We start from the raw sequence: 22,477 nt of genomic DNA, 5'->3' as shown, positions 1-22,477 counted from the left end.
CGTTGGGAAGAAAATCTTTTATAGGCATTGTTTGTTCCCAATATTTTATCTACCCAGTTCTTGCAGTAAAATGAAATGGTCTTTTATGGTAAAGCCAATGTGAATTCTGATGAGATAAATGAGCTTACTTTATATTTCCCAGACAGATCATGGAATTTTTGTTATCATCCTTAGCATATAGATTGTATCTCCGTAAACAACTCTAATCTCTTAAAGGCTTAGGTCCAGGCTATTTGAAAGATACTTCCTCCCTTATATGAACTTGTCAGTGTTTTAACATCTTTGGGCAGAGGACTTTCTTTTGGTCACATCGCTATCATAGCCTCGTCTGGTGAGGACATATGAGAGAGCCTTCTCAGGGCTTATGCCTTATCCCTTCCATAGGTGGCTAGGCTGGGCCCTTTTTACTAGCAAGCAAGCAGGCAGGCAGGCAACGACCCACCTATTCAGACAGACATTTAATGATTAACCAGTTGCAAGGAGTTATTTTTATTGGGGTGAGTGTATTTTTGGTTTTAGAGTCATATTTTAAAATGATTTCACACTTTTTAAAAAAGTAGAATATAAATAAAATAAAATGAAATCCTTTTGTTTATCCAGTCCTATTCTTTGTAGGGATCAGGTGGCTCAAGTGGTTAAGATGCTGACTCTTTTGATTGCAAGATCAGCAGGTTGGCAGTTCAAGACCCAAGTGCTGTGTGATGGGGTGAGCTCCCATCACTGGTCCCAGCTTCTGCCCACCTAGCAGTTCGAAAGCATGTAAAAGCAAGTAGATAAATAGGCACCACTTTGGTGGGAAGGTAAACTGTGTTCTGTGCAGCCATGCTGGCCATATGACCCACAAAGTAGTCTTTGACAATGTTGCCCCTTACAGTGGGACATGACATGACAACCTTATCAGAGGAGAATACCTTTAATTCTATTCTATTCTAGATGATTACCTGACTTTGAAGAAGCCATAGTTTAGAAGCAGTGTGCTGCTTTGTGATCTGTTTCCTCCAGACAATCTTAAAATATACCACAGGACTTGTCTGGAAAAGTTGCATTTTCAGCAATCTTTAACATAGTGTGGTTGGTTCCTTATAATGCATCACCCATTATGAGAAGTAACACGCAATTTGTTCTTAATTTATTTCTCTAGTTTTCTATAGAGAGACAAACCTGACACACTGTTAGGGTCAGATGTCATGAGGTCTGGGCTTTTTGAGCTTTCAGTAAGGAAATAATGACTTGTTGTTGTGTCCAAACGTGCCCACTGTGAGGAGACATGTCTCCATTCTCCAGTTTCCTGAAATTTATGGAGAATTCAGGGCAGTAGTGCTTGACACTGGTAATTTACAGAACCTTGATTATCCGAAATTGGTTGGAACATCTGTGTCATGCGAACAATATTGCTTGACTGCAATAACATTATTCATGGTCTTCCTTAGAAACCAGTATTAAAAATAATACTGCAGGAGTGCTTGCATTTGGAAAGCCCTCTCCTGCAGTGCATGGATTTCTGAGGTTAGCCATTCTTCTTATAATTCTTTCATAATTTCCTCCAGCAATTGGGCCAGTATCTTTTAGGCACTCTTCCCCAATAGAGAAATAATAATAATAAAAAAAACTAGGAATAATTGTGAATATTTTTGAGAGTCATAGAGTTGGTTATGTTTAGTGAATTTCTTTGAATTTGCAATGATAAAATCATAGTTCACATTTCTAAGGGTAAAATCTCATGCATACTTACTCACTGAACATAATGAGTCTGACATCTGAGTAGACACACATAGGATTGCCCAGTTAATCTTGGGAGCTGTTGATATTACTAATATTAGTATTAATTTAATTTTAAAGTGGGAAGGATCATCTCAGATGTTTATGACATGAGAAAGACTTGTGAAGGGAAACCAAGAAATGGAAAAATGCATTGACAGCGATTTAGGACTAATGAGGTTAATACTCCTTCTGAACTTTTGTTTTTGTTCTTGTTTGATCACTAATTGAAATATTGGTAGGATGGTGTCTTCAAGATGAGCCTTTCTCCAGATGGTACTCGGCTAGCAGCAATTCATTTCTCTGGAAAACTGACCATCTGGGGAATTCCTTCTCTCAGACAACAAGGAGAATGGGAACAAAGTGAACAGGTATCTGGCTAATAATAGTCTTTAAATATCTTGAATGACAAGATTCTTGTATGGGATTGCCTGTCTCTGGGAGTGAGGTAGAAACTTTCCAAAATGCAATAACCACAAAAGAGGTATGCCTGTTAGAGTACATTACTAGATCACTGAGAAGTAGGTATACCTTTTTTTTTTTTTTGGGGGGGGGAACCCATGAGAACGTCTTAATTTTATGCAGATTTAATCAGTTAATTGCTAGTACAATGCTACATGTCAACTTGGGAATGGATTTACTGGCAGGCATGCATATAGAGGATTACTTCTGAAATTCTCTTGTGATGTATTAATTAATTTTTCCTTATACACGTGATTGTCCTGTAATTGTTTGATGTCTTCAGGTATCTGCATTTGAAAGCTGCAGTTAAAAATATTTATATCAGAGCGGTGTGCTGCATTAAAGCAGGAGAGGGCAGCCTGACATCCTCCAGATGTTGCTAGACCTCAGTGTTATCATTCCTTACCAGTCCTGTTGGTGAGGACTGATAGGAGTTGGAATCCAATAGACTCTAGGAGGACAAATAGCTGTTCATCTCTGATTTACAGTCACCACAAAATGCAAGCCAAGCTCATCCATCTACCTACCCACAGTCAGGTAGATCTTATGCCACAGTAAAATTGGACAGTACAAGTTGAGCACCCCTTATCTGAAATGCAAACTATTCCAAAATCTAAAATGGTCTAGGGTGGCTGAGATAGTGACACCTTTGTTTCCAGTAGTTCAACATGCTCAAAAGCTGTTTCATGCACAAAAGTATTTAAAATGTTTTACATAAAAATACCTTCAGGTTATGTGTATGAGCAGCATATGAAACTTAAACGAATTTCATGTTTAGACCTAGTCCTATCTCCAGGGTATCTAATTATGAATATGCACATATTCCAAAATCTGAAAAAAAAATTGAAATCTGAAACCACTTCTGGTCCCAAGCACTTTGGAGAAGGAATACTAAACCTCTGTTCAAATAACTTGAAATACAGTAGGTCATACATCCCCAAACACCCCAGCATTTATTGTGGAGGGAAAAGAGATGCTCATCATATGGTAAGTATTCTTATGTGAATCAGATTTCAAAGAGAACATATTTTTGTTCATGTCTGGTACTTCACACTCCTTCGGTGCAAGGTTACATCTCTGAATCAGGCATAATACACAAAGAGATGGATTTGATTAAACCTATCAGTTTACAATCCATTTTAGCTGCAGCTGCACTCTACATTCATTTTTAAGTTTGAAGAGATGTTTTTAAAGGAAAAATGGAAACCAAATTCAGAGGGGTTCAGGACCTCGGATACCTCCTTTGCATTGTGGCCAAAAACATGGAGTTGATTCACCACTCCACTGAAACTGGGATTTCTCATACTCATTAACAATACACACGCACATACTGCTTGGAAGAAACACTTCCTGCCATACCACAGTAACAAGTTTCTTTTTGTTGTAGGTGTGGGTAGGTTTTTATTTTATTTTTTTGTAAGTTTTGTGTCGCTAATATTTGTCTTGTCATACTAATCTTGCCTTCTGTACTCTTTGTAGTCTGAGGCTTAGAAATGAATCCCTAATCATGCAAGAACTCATTGACAGTTGAATGCATTTTGGAAGTAGAAACTCATTAGATGCATCATTCTTATGCAGTGAATGAAGAATGAGGTGAAACAAAGCCCTCACAGAACAAAAAGACATGTCTAGCAATGGCTGTAACCCTTGATTGAAATTGCAATCAAAATCTGAGAATTACATAGCCTACTTCCTTTTAAATGTATTTATCATTTTGGGAACAGTCTTTTACATTGTTTGAAACAGAACTTAAGAGCAAATAGTTTGGGCTATCCACACCTGCTGACTGGAAAAAAAAAACCCTCCTGTGTTTTATCTTTCCAAAAATTGGATCCAATTCATATACAGTAGAGTCTCGATTATCCGACATAAACAGGTGGGCTGATAGTTGGATAGCCGAAAATATTGGATAATCCGGAGGGTCCAAGAAGAGCCTTGAAATCACTATGAATTGCAAACGTATTGAAGTTTTATTGCAGTAACAGTAAAAGTAACATTGCAGTAACGTTATAGGAATAACATTGTAATGTATAAAGAGTCCTCTAAAAATTTAAAGAAATCACTGATCAACATTGTGATGTACAATATGTACTGTATAAACAGTTCAGTCCTCTGAAAATGTAAAGAAATCACTGAGCAGCGACGTTGGATAATCTGGAATGTTGGATAATCGAGACTCTACTATATTATACTTGAATCACCTCCATGACAATTTGCTTGTCATTGGGTGAGCTTTTATTATTATGCCTACAAACTGTTGTGTTTTGTAACAGTATATACAGTATAAATGTAGCTTCCCCTCATTGCAACAGTATTGTTGATAAGTCTGTTCTGTGCTATACAGCCCCTTCTCCTTTCCACTCCTTTTGGTGTGCTTCTGTAGTACCTTTTTGATGTTATATACAATGTATGGAAACCTTGTAAAATGGTGGGAGAGATTTGTCACCCCGTTAAATGTTCACGAGCTTGCCTTCCAGTTAAAACTCACCATCATCTCCCCTGCCTAGGGTTGATTACAGCAAACTGGCTTGCTGTGTCCAAACACAGCTGGGGAACAGGCTTTTTCATCTCATCCTGTCACAAGTTGCTTTTGTGATTGTTCACTTCATCACACTCAAGAGCAGCATGGTATAATGTTAGAAAGAATTTATATTGCATTTGAAGAGAGAGATGTCCTGGGTACGTGATTAGAAATGCATGGTGTGTTTGTTTTTCATAGCCAGGTTATGATGAAATCAAGCCAGAATGGAGGCTGTCTCTTGAAAAACGGAAGAAAATTAGAGGTTTGTGTAATGGTCTACTTACTGTGCATGTGTGTGTGTGTGTGTGAGAGAGAGAGAGAGAGAGAGAGTGATTGAGAACAGGGTTTTTTTGTTAACTCATTTCCTTCTGTTAATGTGTTAAAAAATACAAGCTATAATATTAAAATGTCACATGTCATAGTTGCTGGAAAAGTCCATTTTGGGATTGTTGGCACATGGTTAGGCTATAACACATCATTTTATAGTGTTGAGTATTGCTTAAAATGGGGACATGCTCTTCCTGCATTTGAGCAGTGTGTCATTTAAGTGGCAATCCCATCATATACCACTATATCACTCAAAATATATCCTGTCTTATCTGACTTCAGAAGTTAAGTGTGGTCAGCCTGGCAAATACTTTGATGAAAACTCCATGTAGAGCTACAAAGAATCCTACCTAAAAACCTGGTGAATGAAGGCTGGTCAAGAGTTGGAAATACTGGTGTACATGGGCCATTGTCTGATTCCATATAAGACAGATTCCTATGCTCCTATGTGCATTTCATGTCATTTTTAAAGCAAAATTGAGACATGATAGCTTTATATGACTTTACACAAACTCCCTGTGAAAGTAGCTTGCTTTTGGAACACATGGGACCTGCTGTAAAGTATTGTCTTTATTTCCTGCCTATTCATTCGAGTGTTCCCTTATATAGCACTGAACAGTTTGCCACAGAAGCATTATACTGGCGGGATACAAACGGGCAGGGGAAGACGTCTTGGAGGTGTATTCTGCTGAATACGGAGCCTCCAGACCGCCCGCCCCGGGGGCGTGGCTCAGGTGATGGGGCTTCCACATGGGGGGTAGTGAAGATGCCTCACCTGGGGCCGTTTCTGACCCGCAGTTTCCAAACCGCCGCCTCGGAGGACGCTGCAAAGAGAGAGGCAGCTTCCTCACGGGCGGCCAAAAACGGGGCTTTTTTTTTCCTTTGCCGGCTGGCGGATGCGCAGCTGCGCAGCTGCAGCGCTAAGCAGCGGCGGCAGAAAGCCTATGGGCACATTTAAAGTGCCCAAGCCCCTTTAAAACTTTTTCCCCCGCTCTGCCCAAAAACAATGGTGGTTTCCTGCCAGCTGGTGATCAGCTGGTGTTGGCATCCTTGCCCGCTTGCACTTTGCCAGTGTCACCAGCATCATAGATGCCTCCTCTCCTTTGGTCCCCGTGCTCTTGCTGAATCTGCAATGCACAGCTACAGCTGTCTCCGCTGCCACCGCTGTCCCCCTGCCATCCCCCATCACCTCCCTTGTATATATGTAAATATTTACAGTTTTAGCGTTTTTTATTGTTAGGTGAAAATGGCACAGGGATGTGTGTAGGGGTTCACTTTAAAGTCCAAACTTTCCAAGCAGCGCATACATACATGTTGCTCTAGGGTTAGGGTTAGGATTAGGGTTAGGGTTACGAGTCTTAAAATGCGCTGCAGCTGTGCTGCAGCTTCCACACCTGCATGGCAGCTGACGCTGCAATTAAAGCCTGACTGCAAACTGCGCATGTTCCAGGACCCCGACTCATTATGCGACGCAGCAGATACGGAGCTTTTAAATGGGCAACTTAAATTAGTGGCGTAGCAATTCTGACGTACCGGTGCAGCAGCTTACAGACGGAGCTGCGCAGCTGCGCATCAAACGGAAAAGAAGCAGAGAAAAGCAGCACCTTTTTAATGCCGCTTCTTCCCGCTTGGGGCGTGCGGGGGGCGTGTTCATGGCAGCATTCAGGTAAGGCCCGTCTGAAGGTTCTACCTTCATGACGTCATGAATACACCCCTTTTTGCCCGTCTGTATCCCGCCACTGATTCCCAAACTTTGGTCCTCCAGGTGTTTTTGACTTCAATTCCCAGAAGTCCCAGTCTGTTTGATCAACAGTCAGGAATTCTGGATGTTGAAGTCCAAAGCATCTGGAGGACCAAAGTTTGGGAACCACTTAGACCAATCTTCTCCAATGTGGTGCCCTTTAGATGTGTTGGATTAAAACTCTCATCAGTCCCATTCAACACTGCAAATGCATTGCAGACCAAAACATCTGGGGGACACAAAGTTGTTCATGCCTATGTAGACTTCCTGCCCAAGTACAATGTGAATGGACTCCGACGCCTACAACATTTGGTAAGCTCTCAGGTTCCTCCATTGGGTGTTCCATTCTGCTTCATGGCTGGTAGCTACTCACTTGCCTGACTTGCTATTAGAATGACTAATATGGAGGGTGAGACCACACTTTCTCTGGGGAGAAGACTTGTAGATATTTCTCCCCTGAGATCACAACTCATTTCTCAGTTGGTTAGTGTTGATGATAACCATCTGGATGCCATAAATAATGTTCTGACCATTTGCCAGAGGGAAAGTCTCACAGAAGGCATAAGCAACAATCATGCCTATAAATTTTTAAAATTTCATCCTCAGTTGTGTGATTAGGTATGTCTAATCTACTTTATTTAAAAAAAAATATAACATAAAAGGTCTGTCAGAATAATTAATTATTCAGTTCTGCTTTAGTTAATCCAGAGATAACCGTAAAATAATACTATTAAAACGTAGTCAAGTGAGACCTTAACAATATATCAGCATTGCATAAAGGTAGCCTTCTAAATGATTTCTTATTGAGTAATTGAAAGTTGTACAACTTCTTTTTCTAATACTTGAAATCCTTATCCCTTTTCGTCTCTCCCATTTTAGACAAGGAATCTCTTTACCCACTGATAGATGTAAATTGGTGGGCAGAGAATGCTATCATCCTGGCTCGCTGTTCTGGTGCTTTGACAGTGTCATCAGTGAAGACCTTGAAAAACCTCTTAGGGAAATCCTGTGAATGGTTTGAAAGTTCCCCTCAGGTTACGTCTGCACATGATGGAGGGTTTCTGAGTTTGGAGGTAATAAGTATGTGCAAAACCTAGGAAATGCCTTATATTTGTGAGAAATGTTGACTATCTAATGCTGCAACATTTAACCTTCTATTGCTTGTAAAAAAAAAAAAAAAGCAAAATAATAATAACATTTCAAACAGACTTTATTTCTCAGGATAAAAAAAAGGAACGAAATGTCATTCAGCAGTGGCCCAGTTCAGATGTTCTGACAAATTGTGGTTTATCATGGCAGAAACAAGCTTCAGTAAGCCAGTGTTTTCCCCATTTCTGATACAGCTGACAGCAGAAGATCAGAAGCTTTTGCTTCAGAGTAATGCTACATCTGAATACTAAAATGTGGTTCTAGTTAATTAACTTTTTTAAAACAAGTATGTTTCAGAACCTTTGGCTTGATGTTGGCTTTTTAAAAAAACAAACAAACCACAGTTTAGACTAACGGCAGTTTGCCAGTCTTGGATCAAATGAAATAATGCAAACATGGAAGTGAAAGTTCCTGATCCCACCTGATGGCTAGGCTATATGTATTGTTATTTAAAAATCTGAAAGACTAAATGGAATAAATGAATTAAAAAAATAGTCTCTAGTATTGGAGCACAGCTGACTCCCAATTAATCTGATGGCTTCTCATGGATTGTGGATAACCGATTTAGGTATTTTCTTCAACTCAACACTTCACACAATATAACTAACAAATGTTGAGTGGTTCATTGTTATCGCCTGCTGTATCAGAATATTGTAGCTGTTGTCTTGTTAAGCAAGAGTCCCCCACACTGGATTAACTGAGACTCAATTTATATTTAAGATGCGTAATAGAGCTCCTTTTGCCATTCTTTTAATAGCCTTTTAGACAGATCTTTAAAATTAAAGACACCCACAACTAGGGTTAGGTGGGGGACACCCCAGACAGATGCTTTACTTTGGGAAAGTTTATGGAACTTAAAGTAGAATTGCAGTGAGAAAATCTAACTTTCTTTTTTACCTAGGAGGATTAAATACAAGAAACTGTAGTATTCACATTTCTTCACTTGGTGATTTAGGGAATGATATTTTATAGAAGTGAGTAGAGGCATCTTCTTCTGAAAGGCTGCTTTAAGTAATTATTTTTAAAGGCATGTTTACTGTAGTAATGTTAGCCATTAAGTTGTCATTTCCCTCCATATAATCCCAGGCATAATGTACATAGCTGTATATGTTAAAAAACAAAACAAAACCTAGAGAGTTCTTTTACAGAGTCCAGCATAATCATCTATTGATTGCACTTATTTGAGCATCTGCTTTTCTAAACTGTTGGTGAATTAGGCTCCCTAGGATTCAGTTTTTAGAATTTCACACGTTGAAGGTCCTCTTACAAAAAATTCATATTGAATATGTTCTAGTCTGTATAAATGTACCAGGTATCTACGGATGGGAATGCACTAATAGTCCACCCAGCATAATAACCTGGCTGCTGCTGGCTGCTTGAAAGGAAATTCATTTTTCTGGTGCTTTGGGAGTTGTGGAGGCTTATTGCCTCTTTTTGTCCAACAAACTCCTGACCGACCTAAGTGTGATATGCTGTGCTATTTGGTGATAATTGGTTTTCTTGTAGTGTGAGGTGAAGTTGGCTCCAAAGAGATTGCGCTTGGATAGCAGACCTGCTGATGAAGATGAAGGAGATGATGATTCTGATTCAGATGACGAAACCTCTGCCAAAGCTCGATATTTTGGCTATATTAAGCAAGGCCTGTATTTTGTGACTGAAATGGAGAGGTTTGCTCCCCCAAGGAAACGTCCACGCACTATTATAAAAAATTACCGTCTTGTGAATCTGAGGTCCACAACTCCTGAGGAACTATACCAGAGAAAGGTGAGAATAAAATGTGTCCATCCTCTCTTTCCCTATTGAGAAGTATTAATTTGTTGCATACAGTCCAACGCTTTTCTTGCTACGTTAACCAGCTTCCATATCTAAGCCTGTTAGGGTTTAGATTTTGGCTGCATTGATTTAGAAGGACTTCCAAACAAATTTGCTCAGGGTATGGGTGGTTGGAAACAGATTTTGTGTTAATTCATGTTCACAATACAGTCCATGTTTACAAGAGAATTGGGAACTGGAAATCATGTACCATGAACAGCAATAGAACCTTCAGTAGTATCTTCAGGTTTAGGACAGGAAAGGCTTTCTTTCTTTTATACTCCCACCAAACAAAAACCTAGTATAGGTGGGCTCTTTCTCATGATTTTTTTCCTCCAGCTGATAAATGTATGGATGTTTTGTTGCCTTTCCATGATGTAAAACTTTTGCTGTTGGGTTTCATGCCCCGCTTCCCTGTTTTCAAAACAAACAAATCTTTCCCTTAGGTTCGTGCAACTATTGCCATGTAAGATTTATGTAAGATTTAGTGGTATGTACACTTATTATTACATATTTGGGATGTATCCTACTGCCCATTTTTATAAGCTATATATTGAATCCCTAAATCAAAAGAGAGGGGATATAGTTGATAAGCAAATAAAAATGAGCGAAACAATTCTCTAAATCCCTGGAGTGTCTTATTGTGCCCATTGTGTTCTAGAATTTCAAAATTCCATACTTGAGAGCCTTTACAACAAAAAAGAGAAAACCAATTAAATATATAAAACATCTATTTCTTAAAACACATGTAGAATGTAAAAATTGTATCAAATCATTTTTATAAGGCAATCTGGTATAAACATGAGCTTTGCCCATCTCGTTGTATGAAAACATTTACATACTTCACAATCAGATGTAAACATTATGGTCATTTAATAAGTTTTTTCCTACAATGTGTAAAAATACTATTTCCCTTAGATGTTTGAAAAAATATATACGTACACTCTTTTGTTATAGTCTCTCTAAACAAAGCTGAGATAATAAAGAACCCCCCCCCCCCCTTTTCAGGAATTAGCAATATATTATAAACTTGAAGCCATGCAATCAAAAATGTTTTCTTTGCTATCATATTAAAAACCAACAACAATATAAGCAAGAAAAAAAAAGAAACAATGAACAATTTGTCATAGATTTGTAGATAGAACCATAATGGCGCACTGGCATAGTTGAAGACTTGCAAGCAAGTGATCCAAGGCTGGTTTACCAGTTTGAGCCCAGGATGCCCTTCCCCCCCTCCCTTTCCACATTCAATATAAGCTTTTGCTGTCGATGTTTAAAGCCCTCCATGGGCTGGCCCCTCCTTACTTATCAAACCTTATTTCTCCTCACCTACCCACTCGTGCCCTCCACTCTGGTAGTCAGGGTTGGCTGTCCCAGCCCAGGATTTCCTCTGCCCCATCTCGGATTCACCCCTTTTTACTCGCTGCCCCTCACACCTGGAACCTTCTTCCCCCCCGAACAAGAGCCATCACTTCTTTAACCAGCTTCAAAACGGAGTTGAAGCATTCCCAGGCATTGCATGATTGTCACTTGCTATTTGATGTTCTTTTTGTTGCCTGTTTTATTGAACCATTAACTGTATTGCTATGTATTTTATATGTATTATCCTATTATTTCTTAGACTGTACGCCATAGGCAGGTTTACTCTTTTATATTTATTGGTTTTATGTACAGCGCTGTGCAAATCTACAGCGCTATATAAATAATAATAATAATAATTTAAGATTACTTTTTCCCTATGTGGTGTGAGACTGGAAAAAAAGAGATGAGTTTTTCTATTTCTTACATTGCACCCATTCTCTCTTGTAACAGAGTTGAGATGATTTCTGTATGTTTTGTATGCATAATTTTTATATGCTTTGTTTCTAGATTGATAATGAAGAGTATGGAGAAGCATTGTCACTAGCTCAAACATACGACCTTGATTCTGACCTTGTGTATCAGAGGCAATGGAGAAAATCTGCTGTTAGCATTGCTTCTATTCAGGATTATCTGGTACGTCTTCTTGTGGGAAGGCAGGTTTTTTTAGGGTTTGATTCCAAGATTTAAATAGAATTTCTACTTTGCAAGGGGGCTTCTTAACTCTTCTCCCCCACTGGTCCCTTGCATCCTTCTCTTGAAAGCCACTCCTCCAGGGGGGTCTCTTGAATGGCATGGTATAGGACAGCTTTGGCTTGCAAGGAGATAGGGAATTTCCTTTCAGTTTTCTTTCTTGGATCCATGCCTGGATCCAAGCCTTGACATTTTAGCACTTTTAAACCAAGTTGTTCTCTATCCTGTTTGTAAAATTGAATAGGAGGACTGACCCTTTCACACTACAGTGCAGAATGAACTAAGTGAAAACTTGTTGATTTATTATGTGCAGTCCAGTTGCTTTGATCTTCCAAGTCATAGTTAGGGATGAATGAGAGTAAGATAGTGTTAAACGTGATCATTTTGGGAATGGCTGCAGCTCAGTGGGCAAGCATAGGGTCCTGGGTCCAAAACGCACTGCAGAAATAATCCAGTTTGAGACCACTTTAATTGCCCTGCCTCAGTGCTAAGAAGTCCTTGGAATTGTAGTTTATTGTGGCACCAGAGCTCTCTGACAGAGAAGGCTAAATGTCTCACAAAACTACAGTTCCCAGAATTCCCAAGCATTGAGCCAGGACAGTCTCAAACTGGATTATTTCTGTAATGTGTTTCGGATCCTAGTGAGCTTCTGCCAATTAATGTAGGAGATACCAACCTGGACAAATGGTTTGACCACTCTAGTTTGTGTTTGGTTGTATATTTCTGACTTTGTATAAGGCAGTTTCCTGTGTGACTTCATGAACAATTCTAATGAATTGCTTATTTCCACTTTTTCTTTTTTTTTGCTGTGTGTGGTGGGGTTAACAGAGCAAAATTAATAAGCGTTCTTGGGTTCTTCATGAATGCTTGGAAAGAGTTCCTGAGAATGTGGATGCTGCCAAAGAGTTACTGCAATATGGACTAAAAGGGACAGACCTGGAAGCTCTCATAGCCATTGGGAAAGGAGAAGATGGTGGCAGGTTTGTGGGAACGAGTTGCATTCTTTATGCTTTTAAGCAAATATAGTGATCGTCTTTGAATAAGCAATGAATTATAATAGATTCTTATAAAGCAGATTTGCTGTCATTTTTCTCATGTTGTATTTGTATACCTTGATTCATTTTTGAAGATGAAGTTGAAATGTCATCCTGATCCTTTATAAACTTGTAACCTTTCAAAATAGTGAATTTACAAGTTGGTGGACTGTTCCCGATTTGTAAAGAACATCAGAACAGTGTCCTTTTAACCTGGAGAAATTTGACAGTATCTGATAGAACTTTGAAACAAGCTGTGGCCAGTTTTGATAAGTACAATAACAAATCAAGTTCGAAATTGGTGAGAGGAACGTTACAGTTCAGGTTGCAGTATGAACACACCTATAGTCTTGGTGCATTAAAATGGTTTTGATCCTAATTTATTAAGGTAGGAATCAGCCAGCAGGCAGGAAGGCCAAAGTACAGCTATATCTCTGCCATATCTAGGCTTGTTTGCCTTCTGGCTTCTGTCAGAAATTGCTACAGTTGCTACATAGTCTTTTACCTGTGGCACCTGTGCAACATGTCTGCATTCATATAAATGATAAAAATGTCATTTTTTTTGTTCTCTTTGTTTGTTCTGTTAGTTACCTGTTGTCCTCAATTTTCTCAGAAGGTTGGGTGACAATACCTAAGCTGTAGTGGGAATCAGGCTTCCTTCCCCCATTATTCCTCATCCTTGGCTAAGCTGGAACTTGCATTCTATCAGTATCTGGAGTACTGCATGATTTCCATCTTCTTTTTACATTGTCAAATGTGAGAGGCTGTTTCCTTGAAAGCAAAACAGTCACAAGAAAAGCAATATGCTAATCCAGTTATGTGCTGCCTCTGACTAGTGGCTAGCCTATTGTAGGGATTTTTATGGTAAGATTTATTCATTACCAGTTTTTCATTACCTTCCTCTTTAGTTGCGAGAATGTGACTTTCTCAAGGTCATTCAGTGGGTTTCCACAGCTGAACAGGGATTTGAGTCCTTGCCCCCCAGAGTCCTAGTCCAACACTTAAATTGTTGCACCATATTTGGCTCCCATAAGTGTGCATGCACATGTACACACACAAACCATATACAACCAGATTGAAGGGGAAAAAATCATCGGGCAATCTGTTCTGGACCCCCCCCCCCCATGGATACCAAAAAAACCACTGGACTTCATCTCAAATCCCATTCTCCCTAATGTTAGTGCAATGTGCACGCACCTGCTAGCGCAGTTGTGTGCACATGGCGCCATTGGGGCCAATGGGACTTGCCATCCACAAATGGATAGCAAGTCCATGCTATCTATGGATAGCAAGTCCATGAATAAGGAGGCCTCACTGTACATTATTACTTCCTTCCAACTGTTTCACTTCTTTAGCAGATATGTGCATTAGAAAGTGGAAATGTGAGTGGACTATGGACCTAATGTTGTTTTAATGTCATGCCTTGCTGCCTGCTGCCTACTTCAGGAGACCCAGGGGCAAAACAGACGGCTGTCCGCGAATGCGGTCAAATGGCTGATAAGACCAGCTCAGTTCCCAAACAAACAAACCCCTGGCTGGCAGAGCCAGTGTAAAGCAAAAGACAGTCTCTGATTCCAAATCCAGAAGCACAAGAAATATTACCAAGAGATTTGTCTAGAAGTTTGAGGTCCAGGGTATCAGATAGGCAGATCGATAAGGCAGTCCAAAGGTCAACAGTTCCAGAAAGTCAAGACGGGTCAACATTCCAAGAAGCAAGGTTTCATTCTAAAGAGTAATGGGAGCCGGAGACAGAGTATTTTCCCCAAGAAGGTCAGATAATCACTGGCAACTAGACAAACATCCTACAACTGCTTATATGGGCAAGCTGCAGGTGTTCAGCTGCATCTGATTACCAGCACATTTCTGATAAAGCCTCCATGACCTACGGAAGGTACTCCCTTTCGGCTCAATGCTGACTGATGGTAGGCACACTCCCTTGACTCTCTTCTATGTCCACAGACTCTGCCACAGGGAGACTCTGCTGAGCCTCCTGAGATGCCACATGTTCTGCTGGAGCAGACACAGCAGAGCTACTGGACTCAGGCTCCACCCCTGCAGACTCAGGTCCCAGAGGCTCTGGCTCATCCTCTGAATCCTCCGAGTCCTCCTCCAGGCTGGGCATGACAACAGCCCCGAAGGAGCAGCTTCTGGCCACTCCTTTGTGACTGCATGCCATGCCCCCTCCGTGGCCATCCCACAGAGCAAAAAGGAGGTTTATGTGCTGAGGATAGGGCTCCTTTGCTGTGGTGGTGGCATTTATTCAGCATTTCTTGATCACATCATGTGTAAATGCTGCACTGCCGAAAATGTCGTGGACTCACTGTATGTGTGGTCGACCGTGTGGCTTCCTGGCAGATCAGGGACATACTGCTGTCTGAATGCCATACCCTCCGGAAAGTTGGCTCTTTTTGACCATCTGTTTCACCTGTAAATTCTGGACCAAGATTTTAATTGATTAATCTAGCATTCCATGTATGTGGATTAAAAGCAATATTTCTGAAGCAAGAAACACAGTTTCTTTGGTTTTCAGAGAAGCATGTATGTGGGTCTAAGTTAGAAAAGAATCTCTTGTCACCTGAAGTTCTTGTAAGCACTTGTATTAAAAATATTAGACTACATTTAATGGGTCTGTCCATCAGGAGAAGTGGTACTGCTGGAGAAACCGATTCCTTCTCCCCACTGAGACTTCTATGGTGCTCAAGATTTGCTTTGGATCACTGGAAGATTTTTCCAAAGCAGATGTTAATGGGCTACTTATTCTAATTAAAGTCAGAATCATCAACATCATAGTATTTCTGATTTATATGTCTGGTTGTGAAAGCCAAAAAAAGTAGAATTAATTCATTTGAAATGTTGTGCTGGAGGAGAGTTCTACAGATAGTATGGCCTGCCAAAAAGGCTAATAAATGAGTCCTAGAGCAAATCCAGCCTGAATTCTCCCTAGAAGCCAAAATGACCAAATCAAGGGTATTTTGGACATATTAGAAATGAATCATTAGAAAACATGATAATGCTTGGGAAATATTAGGCTGAGGAAGATCTCACTGCAGGTGGATTAACTCAGTCAATGAAATCATGGTCCTGAGTTTGCAAGTTGTTAGCATGGCTGTAAATAACAGAATGTCTTGGAGGTCTCTCATTCATACAGTCACCATAGGTCAACGCCAACATAACAGCAGATGACAAAAATGAAGTATGAAGAAAGGAAAGAGATCTCTTTGCTCCATTCACATGATGTTTGATGTCTGTGTAAAAAACATTTTTAGTTGAGAGAACCAGTTTATTAGAATAAAATGGTTTGATCCATTGAGCTATCTGAGTAATAAATGTAAAGATGGCAGTCCTGGTAACACGTTTATCTGTATCTAAATTATGGATGCCAGAATAAAAACGGAAGTGAGTTTCTGTATCTTTGGTGGTTGTGAAGAAGAGGGAAAATCAGCAAGTGTTTCTTGTTACACAACCAATTAACAAGCAACACCAGCTGAAATTCTCTATTCCACATGGCCATTAAAGGTACAGGAGCCCTCTCCAATTTTCATTCCTGCAATCCTAATCTATATGCACACATTGCTAGGGGTGCAGTTTTTGTATCCATTACTTTGGTGACTTGATTAAGCCGTTTCTCTCTTTCTCTCTCTTCCCCCCCCCCCCCCCATATTGTTGCTGCTTCAGATTTTTCTGTGTAAACTCATTTATAGTTCTAAAAATGTTTGTACCAGATCTTGTACACTGCTTGAGGCATTACGCAGTTGCAATTTATGGAAATGGTTGTTTATTTCAAGACAGGAATTTGAAAAACAACTTAGATATTCTAAAAAGGTCAAAAAATCATGTGAAAGTCTTTACTGTTGTGAAGCAAAATGCAGAAAGCTTTGCTCTTGACCAGATAACCAGTCCTCTGTTCATTATTGTTCCTTTTCTAGATTTATCTTGCCAGGTGATGTAGACATTGATGAATTACTTTATGAAGAGTTTTTAACTCCTGAGGAAGAAGCAGAGAGTAGGAAGGAGCGGGAGGCCATGAAACGTCAAGAACTTCTTCAATCAGTAAACTTTTCCAAGTAAATAAAATGTCAAATTCAGTGTCCTCCTGTTACATTGCTAGGTTTAGACACATATAATGCCCAAGGGAAGGATCTCTCTCTGTCTCTCTCTCTCTCTCTCTCTCTCTATATATATATATATATATATATATATATATATAATCTAGCTTCTAATTGATTCAGGATATAAATTTTTAACTGGTAGTGCACTTTGAAAGAGGTCCAGGTTTTCACATTTCCACTGGGATTTAAATTGCCCAGTTTTTTAGTTTTTTATTTCATATGGATCATCTCCTTTCTTGCAACAGGTAGTTCTTGAGAAGTACATTGCAATAAATATCTGAGCATGCATATAATCAAAACATATGTGACACAGATAAATGACATTGATTTGGTCTGCATATCTTAGATTTGCACGCAGTGCTGTACATGCTTGTTCATATTAAAGTCTTCTGTAGGTAACAGATGACTTTCAACTGGATGCACATTTCAGTGTTACCTCCAATAACAAATTCTGGCACCATGAGTCATGTGCTTATATGGCTGGAGTTGGGACTGGAACTATATGTATATATTTCACAGTGGGTGTGCTCCTTATTTAAAATGGTATCCCAGTGTTTATGAGAACGTATTTATTTATGTATGCTTAACCTCCCCCCCAACACTTTTTTTGTTAAAAACAGGCTGACTTTGGAACAGAAAGAACTTTGCCGTAGCAGATTGAAACTTCTAACCTATTTGGACCGTCTAGCAACATATGAGGTAAGAAAGATAGCTATTAAACCGTAGATTTCAGTTGTCGACTCTTGGCTTATTATCTATAATAACCCCATGATTTTATTTCAGCCTGATTATCTTATTTTCATATTTTGAGTCCATTTTAAGCATTTCAGTTATTGTAAACAGTGATGCAGGCAGACAATATGGTTACACTCCAGCACATTTCCATTGTTTGCACAGCTGTGCCTCTACTTTATCATTTGCATTCCAACACATACTCTCTCTTGCTCTTACACCCTCAAAATCTGCTCTCTTCTTTCTGAAAAAACTGTTTTTTAAACATCTCTCAGTATTTACAACATGCTTCTGCTGTGTGCGCGTGTATCTGAGGCTGCATCTGCATTGCAGAAATAATGAGGTTTGATACTGCTTTAACTGCCATGGCTCAATGCTATGGATTTCTCAGATTTGTACTTTTCTGAGATATTTGGTCTTCTCTGTCAGAGACCTCTGGTTCTATACTACAAATTCCAAAATTCCATAGCATTGAGCCATGGCAGTTAAAGCAGTATCAAACCTCATTATTTCTGCAGTGCAGATGGAGCCTCAGAGAGTAAGTGCTTGAAATCTGGGACAAAAATATGCTGCCACTTCTTCAGAGTACTGGGTTTAGAGTACAACAAAATAGTCTTTGGGTTGTTAAAATTGAGAATAACCCACCAAAGCCTTTTGGCATGTATAACCCAGTGTGGTATAGTGGTTTGACCATCAGAGTGTGACCAGGATTCAAATCCCTACTTGCTCGTGGAAACCCACTGGGTGATCTTGGGCAGGTCATACTCTTTTAGCTTCACAAGGAACACTAAGTCAAACCCCTCTGAACAAATCTTGCCAAGAAAACCCCGTGATAGGTTTGCTGTAGGGTCTCCATCAGTTGAAAATGACTTCAGGGCACACAGTAAAAACAAAATGGGAAACTGAACTTTGCTGACAGTCAAAGCACAGTGTGTTATCCCATCTGCAGTTCACCTGTCTTTTATTGCATAGAATAAAAGGAGGCTATGCGAGCATAGTTAAGGGCAATTGTGTGTGATTGGGAATATTCACTATGCCATCTCGTGAACAATTTTGAGTATATTTTTAATGCTTTCTCTCCCTCAGGAGATCCTTGGAGGGCCGCATGCTGCTGAGCAGAGATATGATGCTGAGTTCTTCAAGAAGTTCCGAAATCAAAATGTTGTTCTTTCTGCAAGAACATATGCTCGGGTATTGCTTTTTTCAAAAAAAATTCTAATAAGGAATTTGACACAGTTTTTTGTTAGTATGAACTATTGCCCGCTGTTTGAATTGCATGTATACAGTTACAGTGCAGTCATGTACATATCTGATGGGAAGCAGATTCCATTAAGTTCAGTAGGGCTTATTCCCAAGAAAGGGGGTATCAGATAGTAGCTTTAGTGTCTGCCAGAAAAATGTGTTCCAGGTGGCACTGGTGATAGTTAATACAGGTATTGCTTTTATATTCTTCCTCTGAAGTGGGATAAAACCAAGACTCTTACATACATTACTGTCTTTATACCTTGTCCCAAAACACAAACATAATACTTGAGACCTGGCATCATACTGGGCTCAGTGTTATAAGTCTTTCTGAAGTAATGGGTGATTCAATTATCATCTTCAGTCTTTTCAAACTTCTTTGGTATTCTGACATAACAGAAATGAGGTCTGTTTGTCAGATCAGTTGTCATAAATAATCACAAAGTATAGTACAGATTTCAAGGAAAATTATACAATCCCATAATTTGGGAATATGGCTGTTTATTGTACAAAATGTTATATAAGCTGTTTTTTATATATTACACTGAATTATTTGTTTAGGAAAGCAATGTGAGAGCACTGGAGATCTTATTCACATATCATGGATCAGATGTGCTTCCACATCGGTTGGCAATTCTCTCTAATTTTCCAGAGACTACCTCCCCACATGAATACTCCTTTCTGTTGCCTGAAGCTTGGTAAGTACATGTTTGCTGAATATCAATAAAAATTATATCTTTTCTTTTCCTTTGAAAATGTTGACTTTATGTTTCTGGAAAGCAAATACTCCTTATTAAAGATTCAACTTAAAAGGAAAGTTCTGCTATACAAGACTGAAAACATATCATTGCAAAAGTACATTAGCAGCATAGTTATACATGTCCCACCCTAGGAAACTATTGTTCATTGTGGTCTCTGTGAATCACACAAATGGGTGTTTCTGTGCCTGCGCAGAGACTTTTGGAACCTTCTAGAATTGCTAGGGAAGACATTTTGTCTGCTATGCTAGCAGCATTGAAAGAACTGATTCTTAGAATCACTCTAATTCGAATTATAACAGTTCTTGATCTCGGATTTTAGCTTTGGATTTCAGCTTTTCTACTCTGCTTTGGCACTGGAGTAGTGTTTTTTTCTGGCTTTTGACTCAGTTTTGACCTCGACTGCCCTCTGCTTCGTGATTTGGATGTTGTTTGATTTTTCAGACTTGACCTCAGATTGTTCATCATACTTACCACCATTGGTAACTATGGCCTCCCAGTCCATGTCTTTTAAGTGGTGTGAAGAATGTTGGACTAAAATCCCATGGCAAGACAAGCACCCTCGTTGCTTGCTGTGATTGGATGAGCAGCACAATATGCAGAGTTGTGCTCATTGTCTTTAGCGCTCAGGGCAGAAAAATTGGCTCTTCCGCCTTCAATCTTTGCTGTATGAGAGAACCTTGAAACCTCATATGCCTCTGACTGTGACTGTCTCGGTTCCTTTGCCATCCCCATCTAGTAGGAGGCCATCGTCAATGGAATTGGGCTGTTAGGATGATACCACTCATCCAAGTTATTGAGGTCGAGCCATAAGCCTTCATCAACAAAACATCGACCCGAACCCAATCATAGGCTTATGTTTGAGGCCACTGAATCCAAAGATCCCCCTCACAAAAAGATGGAAATCCTCGTTGACTGAAACCAAGTCTGCCTCTAAGCCTTCCAAAAAGGCCATTGAGAAGGGAGACAAAAAGAAGAAACATAAGCATTCTTCTCACTCCTCTAGTAAGAGGGTGACCAGATTGGAAATGCAGCCCTCTGAGAAGCTTGCAACTCCTACTCCATCACTCCAACTTGGTGGATGCAATGTCGGTTTCCAAAGGTGAGCTGGTAGATTCTCCTGTACGGCAGTCCCCCTCTCCAAGGGCCACTTCTCCTCAGCTGTCCACCAGGACTCTCTCTCTACATGTTCCATTCAGTGATTGACTCTTAGTTTCTCCGACTTACCAACCCGACTATCATTTCAAATCTGTTCTTCGCCTCAGTACTGACTGTCAACACAAATTTGATTCCCGACAACCAGTCTCATATCTGAAGCTCAGACTGTGTTCAAAATTCTCCAGGGTCTTTCTCCCAAGGCGAGTTGTGTTTTGACTGTGAGACAGGTTGTTACTACATGTCAGTTGATCCTGAATATCACCTCTAGCACTATGTCTTTGAAGTCTCCACGTGTGCTCAAGGCTCTCCTACGGGTTCCACAGGGCCTCCACCACTTCAATCACGACTTTGATTCTGACAGTTTCAGTCTTGGTTACTGTCCACCTTCGAACGCTTACAGGACTCTCCCTTCAAAAGGCTTACAGTTCCAAGAACTGTGGCCAGGACATTGCACTGGTGGCTGAACCCCACCAATGTGTGCATGGGCATGCTCTTTCTACCTTCACAGCATCAGCTCACCCTAACAACCGATCCCTTGATGCATGGTTGGGGAGCTCATTTGGAAGGACTCACCGTAAAGGAGAAGTGGTCATCTGAGGAGAGACTTCTTCACATCAACACCCTCAAGATGTTAGTAGTGAAAAAAGCCTTGAAGTCCTTTGAATCCCTGCTTTGAAACCAAATGGTACTGCTGCTCATGGACAACACCGTGAGATTGACAAGAGATTGAACTGGCAAACCAACTCAGCTGGTCCTCGGATTTATGCCACGAATGGATGCTCCATCGTGAAGTGACTTGACAACTCTTCCATCGTTAGGGTACACCCCAGGTTGATCTCTTCGTGAGCCATCTGAACTGTCAGTGCCCACAATTTTGCTTGAGGAGCAAGATTTGAGGTTCTCGAGATGCCTTCCTGTTTCAGCGGACAGAACATTTGCTGTACGCCTTTCCTCTGTTCCCACTCATCACCAGGGTTGTGGTGAAGTTGTGACGGGACAGATCAGATGCCATCCTGATCACCCCTTGGTGGCTGAGACAACCATGGTTCGCACCTCTCCTACAATTAGCCTATGGGGATTATCTCTGGGTACCCTTGCGCCCCGATCTTCTCACTGTGCACGAGGGTCGGGTTTGACATCTGGACCTAGAAACACTTTGTGTTGACACGTGGTGGATTCAACCATGTCATCTCTCCTCAAATCCGTGCAAACTGTGATATGAGCAGCTCACAAGCCATCGATGCAGAAGTCTTACAATTTGAAGTGGACTAAATTTCTGACATTTTTTACAGACAGGGATCTGTTCCCATCGTGAGTTTGAATGCCTCAAGTCCTGGACTTTCTTATGTCTCTAGCAGAATCCGAATTTTCCATTTCTTCTTTGAAGTGCTACTTGGCCATCTGGGCTCACTATCAGTTCAATGGTCGTCCACCATTCTTTCAATATCTTTTGATCAAAAAATTCCTCAAGGGATTTGTTATCTTCCTTCATCCTGCTTTGATACTGACACTGGCTTGGAGATTTGAATTGGTTCTCACCCAGCTTTCCAAGCAGCCTTTCAAACCCATTGCTACAGCTGATCTCAGGCTTCTTACCTGGAAGACTGCATTTCTTGTTGCCA

At 40.2% G+C, this 22,477-nt stretch overlaps 1 protein-coding gene across 1 annotated transcript in view; it reads left to right on the top strand.

The window, feature by feature from the left end:
• The window catches only part of NBAS (NBAS subunit of NRZ tethering complex), a 217,437-nt gene that overhangs the window by 31,393 nt on the left and 163,567 nt on the right, over positions 1-22,477 (top strand). The window contains exons 12-21 of the mRNA XM_089478023.1: positions 2,001-2,129; positions 4,940-5,003; positions 7,689-7,882; positions 9,465-9,722; positions 11,640-11,765; positions 12,651-12,802; positions 16,783-16,920; positions 17,586-17,664; positions 18,784-18,888; positions 19,501-19,637. Of these exons, the coding sequence (XP_089334149.1) occupies positions 2,001-2,129; positions 4,940-5,003; positions 7,689-7,882; positions 9,465-9,722; positions 11,640-11,765; positions 12,651-12,802; positions 16,783-16,920; positions 17,586-17,664; positions 18,784-18,888; positions 19,501-19,637 (1,382 nt within the window). The remainder of the gene's footprint in view (positions 1-2,000; positions 2,130-4,939; positions 5,004-7,688; positions 7,883-9,464; positions 9,723-11,639; positions 11,766-12,650; positions 12,803-16,782; positions 16,921-17,585; positions 17,665-18,783; positions 18,889-19,500; positions 19,638-22,477) is intronic.

Source organism: Sceloporus occidentalis, unplaced genomic scaffold, assembly GCF_023333645.1.
Source record: "Sceloporus occidentalis isolate IW3139 unplaced genomic scaffold, rSceOcc1.0.p SCAF_12, whole genome shotgun sequence".
Taxonomy (NCBI): Eukaryota; Metazoa; Chordata; class Lepidosauria; order Squamata; family Phrynosomatidae; genus Sceloporus; species Sceloporus occidentalis.
The sequence above is the reverse complement of the archived record's forward strand: the minus strand, read 5'-3'. Positions and strand labels throughout refer to the sequence as shown.